General features: G+C 36.2%; 2 protein-coding genes across 2 annotated transcripts; one reads left to right on the top strand and one right to left on the bottom strand.

Moving 5' to 3' along the window:
* Positions 1-393: 393 nt before the first annotated feature.
* Positions 394-2,931, bottom strand: LOC307060492 (SHC SH2 domain-binding protein 1-like; the record flags this gene model as incomplete). The annotated part of the gene is given in 3 exon segments (XM_079714987.1): positions 394-996; positions 1,000-2,254; positions 2,825-2,931. Coding segments are annotated over 3 exon segments (1,965 nt in total).
* A 2,149-nt stretch (positions 2,932-5,080) lies between these two features.
* KLRB1 (killer cell lectin like receptor B1) lies at positions 5,081-15,387 on the top strand (the record flags this gene model as incomplete). The annotated part of the gene is made up of 6 exons (XM_079715244.1): positions 5,081-5,165; positions 10,029-10,127; positions 10,813-10,887; positions 11,959-12,113; positions 12,503-12,618; positions 15,240-15,387. The coding sequence occupies 6 exons, from the start codon at positions 5,081-5,083 to the stop codon at positions 15,385-15,387; spliced, it is 678 nt and encodes a 225-aa protein (XP_079571370.1).
* Positions 15,388-15,696: the final 309 nt, after the last annotated feature.

The following is a 15,696-nucleotide window of genomic DNA, read 5'->3' on the forward strand; positions in this document are numbered from 1 at the left end:
GACAACTATAAGAATACTGCACATTGATGCCTATTGCGTTTTTGTATGCTCATCTTGCATTCCCTGCTTTTGTTCCTCCTCTTTGAAGTGCTAAAGTGTATTTATACTAGAAAGTTAATAATAGACTTAATATGAGAACTATGTGTTTGAAAAAGCAAGACTTTCTAGATAAGAAATCTCCAAATATTTTCTATTTTATGTTTTTATGACCTTCTTTATAGAGTGTTTTATGTGCAACACCTGCAGACAGAAATAAATCTATGTTTCACTCAAACCCAATCGAATATATCAGATACAAAATATAGACATGAAGCAAAGTATGATAGCAGCAGTGATTCTTGGGTGCAGCATGTGCAAAATCCAATATTTTGCTATCTATTTACATCACAGTGGTCAGAAGAGAAATGTGCCAAAACTCCCTTTCCCATTCCATTTGAACTGGTTCCCCACAATTGAAACAAACATCTCCTGTGACATTAAGTTGTCATCAGCTTGTGTGATCCCCAGTTCACTCAACCTTTTCTTCTTCAAATGGCCTTTTTGTGTGGAGGCAGCAACTAGTTCATTTACAATTTCACAATTGCCTTCAACTTGCTCAGAAAGGTCAGCTCTCGCATAAAGCTCCATTTTACCAGTTGCACATTCAATCAGCTCTTCTAGATCCACTCTTTCAGCTACATCTGCCTCTCCACTTGTCTGAACTTTAAATGCTTTATTTTCTTCAGTTTCATCTTGGGCATTTTCTTGCAGGTCAGAGAAAATTGTAGGTTTCACCAAGACAACACCATAACCTTCATTATTATGTATGACATTATTCACCATGGTTATTTTGGGAATGTCATAATGTTCATCTAAGAAGTCCTTAATGGGGATCCCTTCCTTGCAGTGATGGATCCCATTGTCACTCAGGGTGCACTTACTCCCAGGATATATTTCTATACCTGCACCCTTGGCACCATATAAATCTGAGTTCTTCATTAAAAATTCTGCTGATGTTCATACTGTGACTCCTGTAGTTTCACACTGCAATACGCAGTTTTCCAATGTAGTCTTGCCATGATGAATAATTAAGATTCCTTCCACAGCATCATGCTGAACAAATTTTATGCTTGAGATTTTAATATCCGCACCCGTACAATCCACAAAAGTGTCTCCTTTGCCTCTCTTTTCTATCACAATATCATCTGGTAGACCATATCCTTCTAATTCAATGGAGTCAGCAATGGAGAATGTACCATGTACCACGTAATGGCCAGGACAAACAATAACAGTGTCGCCCTCATAGCCGGCATTTATAGCAGACAACGGATCACTGTGGAACTGAATTTCTATTTCTTCCTTACAAGGCTCTGGACAAAGCTTATCCCTGAGCAGGGACTGCAGCAGACCAGTCATCATGGTGGAGGAGACCACATGGGTGACCTTCTGGCCATTTGGACGGATGCCTTTTGCTTGTGTTTTAGAATTCTTCTGATAACCAAACACATATCTCAGCAAAGGATTCTCAATGAGTTTTAGCTTTTGTTTCAACTGTTCAATCTCTGAATACAATTTTAACCCTTCCACCATGGAGATGTTTTCCTGCTCAGAATCAGAGTTACAATTTGACAAACTGCTTCTCAGATTTAAAAATTTTCTGTAACTCTCCTCACACTGAGTCAACAGATTTTGATAGTCAGCAATAAGTCCTGAAGGAACTCGGTCTTCAAGAATGTCATAATGCAATCTCAATCGAGGTTCAACACATCTAACAAAATAATCATACTCATCCTCTTCTTCTTCATCCCAACTCCTCCAAATGTTCTGATAGAAAAACCTGATATGCTCAATTGCAAGTGCTGTCTGGTCAAACACTCCAGAATCATCAAATACCACCCACAACTCCTGCAGGGGCAACTGGTGTTCCTTCAAATCAAGGAGCTCTTTCATACACTCCAAAGTAAAAGTGCTGACTTGAGATTCACAGAGGTACAGGTCAGCAAGCCTCACCACTGCCTTCAAGGCTACAAAGTCCACATCTGTGACCTCAACCAACACCTTGAACACATTAGTGTGCCAGACTGCCTGCCATCCAGATGGTTCAAGAACCTTCTCTAAGAACTCAGCTGTGAATTCTTTTACCTCAGAGGCCTTACAGTCAGCTTTCCCGAGGGGCTCCGGCTCCTCTTCCTCAGCCCAGCCGGTGCGCTCGTGGTCCCGCGCCATTGCCTCTGACCCCAACCAAGTCTTCTTTTCTTGTAGTGTCTTTATCTGTCTTTGGTATCAGGGTAATGCTGGTCTCAGAGAGCTTAGAAGTGTTCTATCCTCTTCAGATTTTTGGAAGATTTTCAGAAGAATTAGTGTTAATTTTTATTTAAATATTAAGTAGAATTTTCCAATGAATTCATCTGTTCCTGGGCTTTTCTTTGTTAGGAGGTGTTTTAATATTATTTAAATCTTACCCATTGTTGAATTGTTCAGATTTTCTGCTTCCTCATGATTCAGTCTTAGTACATTTCTAGGGATTTATCCATTTCCTCTAGGCTATCCAACTTGTTGGTATACAATTATTCATAGTATTCTTTTCATTAAGTTGTTTCTCTATGTTCTCACCAATTACTTTAAATTCTTTGTCTGGCAGCTCATAGATCTGACTTTTTTTTTTAAAAATCAGTTTCAGTTTTTGGAGTTTTTGTTTGTTCTTTTGATTGGGCCATGTTTCTGTGGTGTGTGTGTGTGAATTTTTTTTTCTGGGATTGGCACTCCTAGGCTTTGTATAGAGCCTTTGTGAAGAGTAAGACCTTTCACCAGTTAGCCCAGCTGGAGGTTCCTGAACTTCTCAAACCTTTTCTCACCTCTTGCTTTCCCCATGTCTGCCTGCAGAACTGCAGCTCTGCATCTCCTTGCCTCAGCTTTCACTAGCTTCCAAACTTCTTCTGGTCCTATAAGCATTCTGTGTCAGGCAAGAGAGAAACCAGTCCCTTGAGTAGCCACCAGACAATCCAGGCTGTTGGATATACAGTCCACTCTTGTTTTTATCTCAAAGGAGGATCCCTGCTATACAAGGTTTCTTCTTGGTGTCTCCACACCAAATGCTGAGATTCCTACCCCTTTTGTTGGAATCTCTTCTTGGTTTTGCAAAGGCCTGGGTGCTGTAGTTTTTCAACTGGTCTCTAGAGCTCTCACAAAGGTATTCTGTCCACATACTGTTGTTAACTCAGCGTCTCTGTGGGATAAAGAGGGCATAGCTTCCTAGTCTGCCATCTTACTAAAGTCACCATTTTCTAAGTCTAGAGTGGATTATCTTGTTTTACGATCACCACTTGCTGCCTTTTGTATTTTCACCTTCTTGCACAAATGATTCTCTTATCACTCTTTTCTCCATGTCGTAGCCATAATACAGCCTCTATTGTACTTATTCATATTCAAAATTACCTTTGTTTTTATTTTACTCTATTTTCCTATCCACTCAAACTCCCACTATTTACTCAGCAAATCTCAATGTCATGATAGATGACATAGTAAAAATCAAAAATCTATCAAAATCTATGTTTATTGGGGCTTCCCTGGTGGTGCAGTGGTTAAGAATCCACCTGCCAATGCAAGGGACACAGGTTTAAGCCCTGGTCCAGGAGGATCCCACATGCCATGGAGCAACTAAGCCCGTGTGCCACAACTACTGAGCCTGTGCTCTACAGCCTGCGAGCTACAACTACTGAGCCCATGCACCACAACTACTGAAGCCCACATGCCTAGAGCCCATGCTCCATCACAAGAGAAGCCACCGCAATGAGACTCCTGTGTACCGCAACAAAGAGTAACCCCCGCTAGCCACAACTAGAGAAAGCCCATGCAGCAACGAAGACCCAATGCAGCCAAAAATAAATAAATAAAATAAAAATTTAAAGTAATCTATCTTTATTGTTCCTTAAGCTATTCAATATTATAGCTACTATTGCCACATCCTAAATCTCAGTTACTTATAATCCTTTATCCTCTGAAAACTTTAATAACATATATGTCCCATGCACATGTGTATGTGTGTGTGTATATTCTGTATCTATCTCTCTGTCTATTGTCTATCTATAATAGTGACAGTAAATTTCTGAATTCTGATATGCTGTGTTTAGAAAGTGTCATGTAGGGAATTAGATGATCGATGAATGCATTAACATAATGAGAAAAATTCTCCAGGTGTGAATTCTCATGAAGGATTTATTTTATGTGTATACAATAACGATTTCATAGTAAGGATCTTTTGTGATAGAAGATCATTGTGAAGACAGTTGTAACAAAGAAAAGGATCCATCAATATATTTCATACTACATATGGACAAGTGAAGGCTCTTCTTTGGTTTATATTTCTAGCCAGTTTATACTTTTGGAGCTCACATAATTTTGCAAGCTTCTGGTTGAAGGGAACACTTTTTCCTCAATCAATTGTTTCTAACATGGCCATTGTGGATTCCTAGTGGTCACAGTCATGCTTCACAACTTGAAATTAAACTTCAGTGCACTAAAAACATTATTTTAAGCAAAGAGTAGTCTTGATCTTTAGCTCTTTGCTTTCTCTGTTGTATTATTCAGCAGCCTTTTCCACATTTACAACTCCATTTTCCACATTATGCCTCTTTTAGGGGGAGCACAAATACTTCAGGAAGACTTTAGAGCTTTTGAAAGGCATCCTGCAGTTTTTTTGCATTAGTGTTTACTTTTTACAGCATTACATTTAATATTGTTTATCTTGATTCCTGACTTTTTTGGAGGGAAATGAGAGTGCTTCATTTCCCTCACGCTGGTCCTGGCACTGAGAAAAGTACTCAAAGATGATGGTTACAAAGACAACAAACAAACCTTCCCAGAATTCTGTCAAACAGGCCAATTAATTAAACAAAGTAGATATTACATATCTAAGTATACTGGACAGCCAGTAAGTGGATTTTCTCACTAATTTATAGAGAAAACCCACTGCTAGAAGTGTGGGTAGGTAAGAAAGACAATAAAGCTTTTCAAGGCTGAGCACTTCCTTTTGCTTCTCTTGCCTCATAGAACTGTAGTTTTTTCTTTTACACAAGTTTAGTGCCACATTCTTCTCTTTGCAATGGACAGACAGGTGATATATGCTGATTTAAAAGTATCCAGGAATGCCAGCCTTGAACGCTCATCACCCCCATCTCTTCCTCAGAGTAAGTGGCTTTAATTTTCCTTTTGGCATCTGTATATTTTCCATAGTTAGATTTTTCTCCTAAATTTGTAGCTTTAAATCATGGCTTTGAAGATGAGCAGCAGCCATATTAATGTTAAATAGATATAGCATGGCCTGTCTGTAGGTAATCACAAATGTGGAAAAAAGCACATACCTTATAGATTTCTTTTTTATCAAGATACTTTTGTGAAAAATGAATATCGTTCCTATTACTGAGCCTTGGCTAAAGGATCCTGAAGAAATATTTTACATGCATGAACAAGGGAATATTTTGATTTTTTTATTTGTTTGTTTTTTTTTTTTTTGCCACACCATGACGGATGCAGGATCTTTGCTCCCTGACTGGGGATAGAATCTGTGCCCCCTGCAATGGAAGCACAGAATCTTGACCACTGGACCACCAGAGAAGTCCCTCTTTTGTTGTTTTTGCTTTTGTTTTTTTTTAACAAATGAATATTTTTAGAGATTTTTTACTACCTTGCTGTAATAGTAACCTACCTTATTTCAAATCCCTCTATAAAATACTGTGATTAAGTTCCAATGCATTTGCATCTGTGGCATTCCTTTCAGAATACAAAGTGTAGGCTCAATGATTAACATCCTTCACCCTTCAAAAGGAAGGGAAAAAAATGTTCTGAAAGAAAATTATATTCAAGATCAAAAACTTGAATATAGTAACAATCTGATGATTTTTAAATTGAAAAGTATAACAGTTTAGAAGGATTTAAGCCACAAGGCACAGGAGAATATCACTGATGCACTTATCTCATATTTGTAGAAGTTGGCAATTTTCTGTATGTCAGAGGAGTTAGTATTCTGAGTGAAAGAGATGGGGAATTCTAATGTGAGGTCATAGGTGATGGATTCCATGTCCTGGGGATAGATGAAAAGAAACTACAAATTAAGCAGAAAAAAATGTATAAAATCATCAGGACATAGTATTACATTCTGAAGTCAAACTAAACTTACTAAACATCAATAATATTGCAATTTTTATCCAACCTGATATTCCTTCCATAGTGTGCTTGGCAAGTGGGTTGTATCTTTTTAGGATGGTTTGGTATAATTTGAAAGTATTAAGTTATCAATGTTCTAAATTGGAGATTGAAAAGTCTTAGGGTTATCAAATAGTTTCATGATACCCTTCATTTGGGGGTTACGGGAAACTGGAGAATTTTGATAACTACAGTGAGAATTTGTCAAGCCACGGTTATTTTTGATGGGAAAGAAAAAGGCTTTCTGTTCCCTATTCAGATCTAAAAAGTGGAGAGAAAGCAGGATGGTGTTGGAAGATATTGGAGAATGAAAATAGAGAAAGACAGCGAGATTTTCCTTAAAAGCTACTCTCTGTGATCCCAAATCAATGAGGCCAGAAAATTTGTCTATTCTAATTGTAGTCATTATTCCACAAAATATCATTCTAAAAGTAAATCTGAGAAAACATAGAATAAAGTCAGAACAAAATGTGTGACTACAAAATGCTTGTCAACTGAAAAAAATGCCTGACCTAAAAGTTGAGAATTATGTATTTGGTGGCTTTACAGAGAACCGTAGCTAACAAGGCAGTCTCTCTGATAGTTCTGAGGAAATGTCTCCAGGAGGTAAGGGAGGAGCTGGGATATACAGGAGCTTTTGCTAAAAAAAAAAAAAAAAAAAAAAAAAAAAAGTAGGTAAATATCAAAAGATTACTGCTAATCACAAAAACAGACACCTCAAGTTAATGATTTTAGTGCTTTTCTATATGTGGGAAGATGCAAAAGTCTGGGCTTATTGAGATAATTCCTTTGACATGCATCTTAACTATCTAGGGCCAGTATCCTGTTTTTCTTCATCCTGAATTCCCTCAAGTTTTACTATCCAGGCAGCTGCACCGGCTGGTGGCTTTAAGGTTGCAACATCCTTTGTTTACTGAAATGGCAGGTGACATTCTTTCTCCACACATTGATCTGATATTACAATTATTGTGAAACTACCACTAAGCCCTTTGGCTAAACAGTTTAGCCAAAATGGTAAGTGTTATTGATTATATCAAAAGCAGTCAGGAAAACCAGAGAGAGATGTGAGTTGTGATGAATCTGGTTTATGGCCCAGGATTTGGTCTCTTAGAAAAGTAGATAGGTGTTGGCAAAAATGCCTCTAGAGTTTATTTATTCATCCAAAAATAAGCACCTGTGTCAACCATGCCCTAGGTGCTGAGAATACAACAGTGAACAAAATAGTGAAAAAATATTTTCCTTTATTGTGTTTATATTATACTACTAGGAAGGTTTACAAATAAATGAATAACTAAGAATATATATGTATACATATATGTGTTAGAGAATATTAAGTGCAATAGAGAAAATATTTTTTTTAAATGGAATTGAGAGTTAGCTTTTGGAGAGGGTATGATATCAAATGGAATAATCATAGAAGCCTGCCTGACAAGATGACATTTGAGTCAAGACCTGAAAGAATTGAGAGACAAAGGTATGCCTCCTGGGAGGAGAGCCTTTTAGAAGATGGACAAGTGCAGGTGCAAGATCCGTGGGATAAGAACATGCCTGTCATCTTGTAGGAGGAGCTCATAGGTTAGTGTGAAATGACAGAGCACATCTGCATGGAAAACAGCAGGAGATGAAGTTAGAGGCATAAAGGGAAGCCGGAATGAATAGGGATTTGTAGGCTGTTCTACAGACGTACAGACTTAGATCTGCTTGAGAGAAAGCCATGGAAATGTTTAGAGAAACAAAGTGAGATGATTTGGCATACTGTTTATATCCAAACAAAAAACTAGCCTTATGTGGGTATTTCCAGATCACTAAAGTTTACCTGGCCTCTTCAATTTGTTATTGTAACTCTATTGTTACAATAACTCTATTGTTGTTATTAGTTCTAATGTAGTGCAGCAGAAAAACAACACAGAACCCTCCACTCAGTTCTTTAAATTTTAGATTCACGGTTATTATGTATCACACACCATCTCTAGAAGAACTATTTCATATAACCCTTTCCAAAACCTCATGAAGTAGTATTAGTCTACATTTCACAGGTGAGGAAATTGGTAGTTTATGAAGGTTACGTTGCCCGAAGTAACATGCTCTAATACAAATCTGCTAGATTTGAGAGCCTCTGCTCTTAACCACTGCTATCCTTTGGTACTAAATGTTAAAATAGTGACTATATGGAGATTTCTCCATCTTTCAAAATTTCAAGGGAGGAAAGGCTGAGGAAGAAAAAATGGTAGAATAGTATATACACCTGTGAGGAAACATCACGTAGGACTAGTCTTAGGTTCACTAAGTTTAGTTGCTCTGTGTCACACAAGCTTGCATTAGAAGTTCTAGGTCAATATTCTCCAGTCTGGTTCTCCCATTTTCAATGTACACCCAGGACCTTGGAGCTCCTCTAATTGTCTACTCTTATCTCTCCCCTCCAGATGATAATCCAGTTGTCACTACCTGAAATCTAATCTATTATCTGTTTCCTCCCCTAATCTTTTATCACATTTAGTTATCTTAAATTCCATCTCCCCAGGGACATTTTAGAAAGAGCTAACTCTTTTGTGAATGTCCACGTCCTAATGAAGAGACCATGAGTAGCTGTCTGAAAACTGGGTCACACAACTTAATCGCCAGGGAGAGTGTAAAAAACTAAAGTAGAAATGGATTTGTGGGTCAATCTGGAACATTTAATGAGAATAAAGACAACATTTTAACATATCTGATACTAAAGCTTTTAACAAGTGACTCAAAGCATGTATTCCTTTATATTGAGGAATATTAGAAAAAATATAAAAAGGAATAGATAACATAAATAAATGATAGATATAGTTAAATTACTAAACCTTTACTTGTAAAGGCCCTTGGCTCTAATAATACAATTTAGAAAATAATTTATAATTGTAATATATATAACGTATTATAAACCAAATGGGAATAAAAGGGGTCTTATAATTAAGTCAGGTATAGAAGTTGTCTAAGCACAATTTCAAGTAGAATAACCGAAGTACAAATTACCAGAATAATTCCTGTCAGAGCTGATATAATTTTGAAAGCTGTTGTTCAGTGTTTTCCAAGAATTTTTTACATTAATAAGTTCCTCTTTGATTATTTTTCCCTATAAAATCCATTGATAAGGTTATGATTAATTTATGATCCCACTTTAATTAATATAATCACAACTTTTGATGAACATGAGATATACAGTACATTGTTATTGACATGATACAGAGAAAAGCAAAGGTATTTGACATCTTTTACACTATGCAGTGTTGTAGACACAGGTTCACGTTATGTTATATTCATTGAAATACTGAAAATAACATGCAAGCTCGTAAAATACTCTTCCTTGAATTCCATTTGGTCCAAATTGGAGATGATTGTTCCAGACAACAGTAAAGCAGAGAAATCCACGTCTAAGAATAGGATTGTCTTATTCCACCAGCACCTAACATGTTGTTTGGCAGAAAACAGAGCCTCAACAAATATATCTTGAATGAATGAAGGCCTTCCTTTTTGGACAAAATTCTTGGACTTACTTCCTACAGTAGGGTATATGTTTCATTTTTGTATAGCATTTGGCATGTTTCAAAACACCGTCACATCTATCTCATTTGATTCTTATACCAATCCTTCATACACAAGACAGGCATAAATATTTCTATTATATCTATAAGCAAACTCTCAGTTGGATCTGAGATTCCATCTTGTGGGACCCTACTTTAAGATGACTGATAAATGTCCTTTCCTGCCCCTACCCCCAACCTGAATCTAGCTCTTTCTTATGTGATTCAAACAACCTCTGCTTTTTGTATTAGATGAACTCAACTGAGTTAATCAAGTATATTTTCTTAATGTCTCAGATGTTTGTCAGGGTCCACCTTGGCATAAATTTGCTCTGAAACTTGGTTGTGCTGGGATTATTCTTCTTGCCTTGACTGTGATTGGCTTGAGTGTTTCAGGTAAGTGATGCAAGATCATTTATTTCTTGTTCTACTTATTCTACTTTACCATAAATATTAAAGTATGTTAACATTTGGCCACCCCAAATTTAGTGGAAGACCCATGAAACAAAAACAGTTACAAAACAGTGCTTTAACAGTGCTCAGCCGGTACCTACTAAGCAAACTTCATCCTTTGTCATATTTCTCTTCCTAACTGTTCTGATAGGCTTCATGGGGGATTTCACATATGCTCCAAGAACTTTTAAAAAGTCACAATTATGATAAAACCATGGCAGTAACAAAGAAAATAAAAATTTCCAATTATTTACAGTTCCTTAAGTGCCTACTAAATTTCAGATTGTCCTAGGTAATCTCTCCCATGGGGTAGGCACAATTATACTTATTCTGAAGATGGAACATGAGGCAAGGAGTGTAAGCAATTTAAGAGTTTAAGTAACACCTGGGAGCTTACTTATATAGTAGAAGCCGGTAACTCAGTGTCTGTGTGTGTTCACTTGCTATGTGTGTGTTTGTTTATGTTGTCTTCTAAGTAGACCCTTTGTTACTACACTGTTATTGCTCTTATCTTCTGTTCATTTCAAGCTTGTTGAGATAAAAATTTCCTGAAGTGATAAACATAACATATCCATTTCACTGTACCATTCAGCATTAATCTTCTTAATGATTTCTCCTGATTTATTAGTGATATTCTTGAGACAAAAATCATCAACAGAAAAAAGCAGCATGGAGGCTCAAGAGAACAGGAAGGAAACAACAGGTATATTTTGTGGCTTGACTTTCCTAAGAGTTATGGCTAAAATTTGATAGGTATCATGCATTATCTTAATTAAGGCTCATAACAACCCATACATTAAGATAGTATTATCGCTCTGATTTTATATTTGACAAAACTGAGGCATGGAAAGGCTAGGCAGCTCATTCAGGGTCATACAGGTACTAAGTGGTGACACTGGGAATTGTACTTCGGTGGTCTAACTTCAGAGCCTACGATCTTAACCAACAGATAACACTGCCTTATGAGAGACTGCTGCTAGGATATTCAATAATTAATAGCCAAAAACCAAGCTATAAAGTAAAATATGCATTTAAGTGGGATATTTGATGATTTTAATGAATATGTCAAGCAGCTAACTCTGGTCCGAAGTTAACTAATGGAACACAACATACAATGAATTATTTAATATTTATTGTATTAAACATTAAGACATTGATCTTGTCCATGTACTTATTAAGTAGTGTGTGTTAATAAAGACACTTGTTGAGTGACTGTAACAGAATGTGATCATTTGTTATATACATTCGTACATAACAGAAATTTTAAGAAACTATGAAAATCCTTCTGGAAAATGCTATCCAATAGATCCCATTAACAGGCAAATATATAATTCAGCAATTATAAATTTTCTTATAATTTTTCTCCATGGTATTTGCCATTAACTTATGGAAATGAATTGTTATTTGCTTTTCATTTTACATGTTGTTTAAAGTAGACATTTTAAAGATAAGTTTGATATTGTCATCATGGAGTAGAAAGAACACTTGTAATGAATTTAAGGAATCTCAGAAAGAGTTTTGACTCTACCAGCATCTGCTTTGTGTGGACTTGAACTTGTCAGGGTTTTAACTTGTCACTAATTTTCAACTCTTAGTACCAGAATGAACAGTAGGTCTCAAAACCCTCAAAGTTATATTAAATTCATTGTTCTCACTGTGATGATCAACGACTTCCCTGAATTTATAATGACTTGTGCATGTGTGATTAGTGTTAGTGGTTTGGGGGGCAGGTTAGAAACATAACATTTATTCTTCTTCCTCTTTCTTACTTTAGAGAGACCAGTTCTGTTAAAGTGCCCAACAAATTGGCAACAAATCCGAGATAAATGCTTGCTTTTTTATGACACTTACAAACCTTGGAATGACAGTCTAGCCGACTGTTTCACAAAGGAATCCCGTCTGCTGCTTATTGAAGATCAGGAAGAGCTGGTAAATAATTAAGTAAAATACTTTAATACGGCTTAGCCCTTGCTTCTAACCATATCAGGATCTTCGTGCTTTAGCCTGGAGGGTTCTATGCAGATGGAAGTATTAATTTTGACTTCAGGAAGCTCACAATCTGAAACACTAAATGGACATGTAAGCAAAATAAATATAATTTAATGAATACAACAACATAAATACAAATATTTGGATATATATAAATATACAGACAGAAATATCACAAATAAGGAATAATTAACTCCGATGGGGAGTTAGGAAAGGCTTCAGAGAGAAGGTGATACTTGAACTGGGTTTCAGAGGATGAGTAGAAGGATGCAAACCAGTAATAGATAAAAAGATTCAATATTCAGTCATGTCTTCTGTTTCATTTATAGAGGCTCATACAAAACCTGATAGACAAAGGAGGAATCCTATTTTGGATTGGATTAAATTTTACATTATCAGAAAAGAACTGGAAGTGGATAAATGGATCCTTTTTAAATTCTAATATGTGAGTATTGGATAAGCTAATTTGAATATTCAATTTACATCAGGTTTACATGGCAAGATAGTAACATTGTTATTGAAGATTGAGATTTATCCTTTTAATTTAGTTTAGAAATGTTCAGGAGGATCAGAATAGTCTGAGAAGAAGAATGATTCTGAAGTTGGTTGAAAAGTTCCACATACGAAAAGACATCAACCCTTTGCAACAATATGTATTTTTACCAGCAATGGCGTTTTAGGAGACAAGGAAGAGACTAACTCCTTTGGGCGGGGGCACACGAAACAGTTTTTAAAATAACATTTAAAAATTAAGAAATTTCTAGCTGGAAGCTATCGGCTGGAAGAATTGTTTAAGTAGCGTTTTTCAAACTGTGGGACCACATACCTTAGTGGGTCACAACCAGCATTGGCACAATGAATACAAGAGGAAAAAATATAGTAAATATCAGCGTGGGGTATCCAGACATTTGAGAGAGAAACTACCCACATTGTAACAAGTATTGTAGCTTATTTTAACCAGCCGTGTAAAAGGAGTGTTGTTTGAAGAGATGTAGTCAATCTGCATAAGCCACAGAAGAGGTATTTGCCGTTTTTTTGGTTGTCTCATAGTTTCTTGTGTAAGATGGTCAAGTTAACCATCGGTGTTATAGAAGGATTGATGTTACAGTTAAATTATAAATTTTTAATGGACTTCATCATTGTTTGTACAACAAAGGGCAGGACATTGTTTTCCCCTAGAAAGTGAAAGTGTGCAGACATTCAACCAAGTTTCTGAAAAGAACTTTTGATGAGTTTTTCAGAACAGATGATATTGTGTTACATTTTTTGAGTCTGTGAATGTTTTATTCACATTTGTATAAATAACAGTTAAAATGGATTTTTTTATCATTCAAAAAACAAGAGGTTAAATTCAGGACACAGGATCATGTTCAAGTTTATCTAAAATATAGTAATGATTTATTGTGTGGAAAATTTTTAGACATTAAAAGAAACGTTGGTTTAATTAGCACATTTTGACATTGTTTGACCCATGTTCTAAAATATTCTTTTAGATGCTGTACTTTAAAATGAAGATTATTTTAAAATAAAGTGTTCTGGACTAGAATAAATGTATGAAAAGGCAAACATATTTTGGTAAATAAAATACACTCTGATTTTTTTGTTTTTCTAGGGATTATTTTCTATATTTTATTTACACATAAGTGCAACTCTGATATTAACTTATTTTTATTTTTTTGTACATAGTAAAGGTTAATTTTGGTTTGTGTGTGTGTATGCTTCTTATTGGGCCATTATGTTTATTTTATTAAGGTTTATAATAAAACTGGAAAACTCTGAAGTGTCTATGAGCAGAAATATAGGCAAAGATGATGGATTAAATTCGATTGAGCACCCTACTTTATTCTGAGGATAAAAATGATGATTTGATTAAGATAGTGAGCAGGTAAACCTGGAAGGTATCATATTATAGTAGAAAGAGCATCAGTTAGACTCTGCTTTTATTTTAGTTCTCTACCTTGGTTTTCAGGTAAAGAAAAGCATAAAGGGTGTTAATAATTTTTTTCACAGGACTGTTTTGGAGATTAAATGAGATAATGTTAGACAACTAGGCAGAGATCTGGTCAAAGAAGGCCTGGGAAGTCACCTAGGGCCTTTTGGAAGGGGACTTGGCCAGATGAGCGGTAAAAAAGTTATCTTGAAAATCAAAGAAAGGACCAGAAGGGTGGAAGAGATAAAATACAGGGGACCTTTGCAATAGCTTGGTCAAGAGAAATTCTGATTTGACTAGGGTGTCAGACACTAGGAGAGAATCAGGTTGGCTTCTCAGGGCCGAGGGGCTCCAAGAAGAAATGGAACAAAGGAACAAAGAAAAACTGTGATGGAGCCCTGCCCACTGCCACCACTTCACTTTCTATTTGGGACAAATAGGTGAATGTCTTGCACACACCCCATCCTGGCACCCCAGCTCTATCTTGCCATCCCACTGTTTAACTGCTACTCATGCCCCACCTGCAATGAGCCACAAGACTCTGCTTCTTTGGAACTAATAGTACGTATATTGTAGCAGACACTCACCAACCTGTTTGGAATGGGAAAAAAGGGAACCTCCTACTACATATAATACGTACTGAGCCTCCTTTTCTGGCTATTGATATATTCAAATTCTGTAGACACTGAGTATCTACGTACTTATTACATTTACTGAACACATTCTTTGTTTAAGCATGATCACACTTTCATATACATGATCTCAATGTCTCCTCAAATATATATACCCTATATATTTAAGAAAATCGAGGCTCAGTGAAGGTAGGAAATTTTCATATAACATGTTAATAGGAGATTCAACTCCCAGTTTCCAAAGCTTCTTCTTTGTATGTATCATTATGACATTTCTTTTTAGAACAATTCTTTTCCAGTGAAGATGAGCTTGCAAGTTCCAGAGGTTTATATTAGCTTTCTATTAAAAGTTTATATCATTATATTTGTGACTGGGTACTTATTCCATGCTTAATAACCAGCACTTCGTTGTTTCCTGAAACTTACAGAACATACTGGCTGGATGAGGAGAATTATGTGAGAAAATCACAAACACTAAAGAAAGGCTTTTCTTCTGCTCCACAGATTACAAATTACTGGTGATGCTGAAGAAAACAGTTGTGTTTGCATCTCAACAACACAAATTTCTTCCGAGAACTGTGCTACAGAAAATAAATGGATCTGTCAAAAAGAACTAAAACCTGTCAAAAATAAAGTATGTTCTGCCACTTGACTATATATCCCCTCTCCATTTCTTTTTTTCTTTTTTAATATTTATTTATTTATTTATTAGGTGGAACTCTTAGTTGAGGCATGCATGTGGGATCTAGTTCCCTGACCAGGGATCAAACCTGGGCCCGCTGCATTGGGAGCGTGGAGTCTTACCCACTGCACCACCAGGGAGGTCCCCCCTCTCCAATTCTTTAATTTCCGTTTCAGGTCTCTCTCATTTTAACTGTATATACTCTTAGCATGGCCTAATGTGCATTTTGTGGTACAAAGTGGAACAAACACTGAGAATTCTAACTGTTGTGAGTCTTAC

Source organism: Hyperoodon ampullatus, assembly GCF_949752795.1.
Source record: "Hyperoodon ampullatus genome assembly, chromosome: 11".
NCBI lineage: Eukaryota > Metazoa > Chordata > Mammalia > Artiodactyla > Ziphiidae > Hyperoodon > Hyperoodon ampullatus.